At 50.6% G+C, this 2502-nt stretch overlaps 1 protein-coding gene across 2 annotated transcripts in view; it reads left to right on the forward strand.

Annotated features, from left to right (window-relative positions):
* The window catches only part of BEGAIN (brain enriched guanylate kinase associated), a 310010-nt gene that overhangs the window by 179163 nt on the left and 128345 nt on the right, over positions 1-2502 (forward strand). For both annotated transcript variants that reach the window (XM_019518557.1, XM_019518558.1), the window contains one exon: positions 244-405. In XM_019518557.1, coding sequence (XP_019374102.1) covers positions 244-405 — 162 coding nt within the window. The remainder of the gene's footprint in view (positions 1-243; positions 406-2502) is intronic.

Here is a 2502-nt window from a genome sequence, read left to right on the forward strand (position 1 = left end):
TGGGATGGCATTCAGATGTTAGTGGTAGCTGGCCTAGAAAGGATGGATGGAGGTACTGGCAACATAATTGTTTCAAAATATACTGTAATAGAAATAAACTTATAAATGATTAAGTCCCATTCTCTATCTTACTATCTTCCATGCTATGCAATGGTGAAATGTTGAAATCAAGAGGGTGAAAATGATCAAGAAAGACCCTTCAAGACTTGCTAAATGCTACAGCTGTGGTGTTTGTTCTTCTAGTACTTTGCAAGAACAGAAGGGGGAATTACGGAAGCGCCTATCCTATACTACCCACAAACTGGAAATGCTTGAAACAGAATTTGATTCTACGCGCCAGTATCTTGAAATAGAACTGAGACGTGCTCAGGAAGAACTTGAAAAAGTAACTGAAAAACTGAGAAGGTGAGTAATTAACTTTTTTATGAATGTGTTGAGTCAAGAATAAATGAACTACCATGCTTAAGAACACAGTATACACATGCATATACACATAAGTCATAATATATCAATATTCATAGTAAAAGTTGCAAGCATAAGTGCATATATCTGTTACATATAAAGAGATAAAAAGTCTGTTTGTATTGCATACATATATTTATGCATATGTAACACACACATAGGTGCAGCACATAGTGTATAGCATGAATATGTCTATACATACACACATGCAAATATTTATAGCAGTGTACAGATAAGGCAAAGCAGAAGTGGCAACTTCTAGTTCATGATTGTGAATGCACAGCTGCTGGCAGCAGCTGCTTTTTTGCACCCCCATTCCCCAAGTCAGCACCTGAGGCAGTTGCCCCTAGTTCCCCTCCCACAAGTTATGCCACTGCACATTTGTATACATATCCACACACATATCCATACAAACACACATGTATCTATACCAGGCATGGGCAATTATTTGGAGAGCCATTTAGGGAATGTTGCTGGGCTATCATGAGCCAGTCAGTTCCTCCCCAGCCTGCAACAGCTCACTAAAGCTCCCTAAGTGGCTTTGCCCTGTACTTGGCCAGGAAGATAGGATGGGGCCACAGGTGGGCAAGGAGCAGCATCTGGGAGCAGGATGGGTGGGCAGGGCCAGTGGTCATGAGGCAGTGACAGGATGGGCTGGGACCTGAGGCAGACCCATGATCCAGTACCCACATGTCCCTGCAACAGGAGTTGGTTCTGTGAGCAGGGGCATGTGGGAAGTGGATCATGGTTCTTCCCTGGACCCAGCCCCACGCTGTCATTGCACAGCAATCCTGGGGTCTACCAGCCCAAGACCCACAAGGGCAGGGCATGCTTGGCTGAACAGGTGGAATGGGCCTCTGGGTGGATGGGGAGCAGCATCTGGCAGTAGGACAGGAGGGCAGCGTTGGGGCTGGGATCGGGATCCCAGAGTAGTGACAGCATGGGGCTGGGGCCTGGGACAGAGCCGCAATTTATTCCCTGCATGCCCCTGGCTACGGAACCAGTACCCATCACAGGGACATGAAGGCAGTGGACTGGGGCTCTGCCCCAGTCCCCAGGCTTGTGCTGTCACCACCCTGCAATCCTGGCTCTGGCCATCCGTCCTGCTTCCGGATGCCACTTCCCATCCACCAAGGGCCCTATCCCATCTGCCAAGCCAAACACATGATGCTCACACAGGTCGTGGTCCAGTTCCCATCAAGACCCTGACTGCCTGCTCCATCCAGCACCCCTGGCAGCAGGTGCAGGGCAGAAAGGCCAGGGTGCCCAGGCAGTAAGTAGGGCCAGGTTGAGTTGAATTGGCAGAGACCAGAAGTGGCAGCTGTAAGGACCCCACACTGTGGGGGCTGTCAGAAAGTGGGTCCAGCCATCACGCAACCCCAGCCCCACTGCACACCCAGTGGCAGTGGGACCAGACACGTGCCATGGCCTGGGCTTCCCCCTGCCCAAGCCTTGGCAGGGCAGAGCCAAGGGCCCACCACAGGCTGGATAAAACACCTCGGCAAGTCAAATCCAGCTTGCAGGATGTATTTTGCCCTCCCCAATCTATAAACATACACATGCTGGCCACAGGTGATGACCTGGTGAGGGGGCTGCGGGTGCTCGACCACCTGGGTGACAGCGATCATCACCTGCTGGAATTCTCCATCCAGTGCAAGGTGGCAAAGGCATGCAGTAAGGCAGCAGCCCTAGATTTTAGGAGAGCAAATTTCAACGAGCTAAGGAGGATAGTTGAAGAAGCGCTGAGGTCCCAGAGGGGAGGGGAGCCAGGTGTCCAAGAAGAGTGGTCACTCCTTAAGGAGACGATCCTCCAAGCCCAAAGGAAAGTAATCCCAACAAGGATCAAAGGGAACAGGAGAGCACACAAGCCTCCATGGCTCACCAAAAGCATCTGGGAATATCTCCTTGCTAAAAAGGAGGCTTACACCCAATGGAAAGAAGGGGTCATCACCAGGGAGGGCTATTCTGCAGTTGCTCGGGGATGTAGGGGGGCAGTCAGGAAGGCCAAGGCAGATATGGAACTGGGACTAGCTTCCCAGA

The sequence above is a fragment of the Gavialis gangeticus genome, unplaced genomic scaffold (genome assembly GCF_001723915.1).
Source record: "Gavialis gangeticus isolate Ggan-Ray unplaced genomic scaffold, GavGan_comp1, whole genome shotgun sequence".
NCBI lineage: Eukaryota > Metazoa > Chordata > Crocodylia > Gavialidae > Gavialis > Gavialis gangeticus.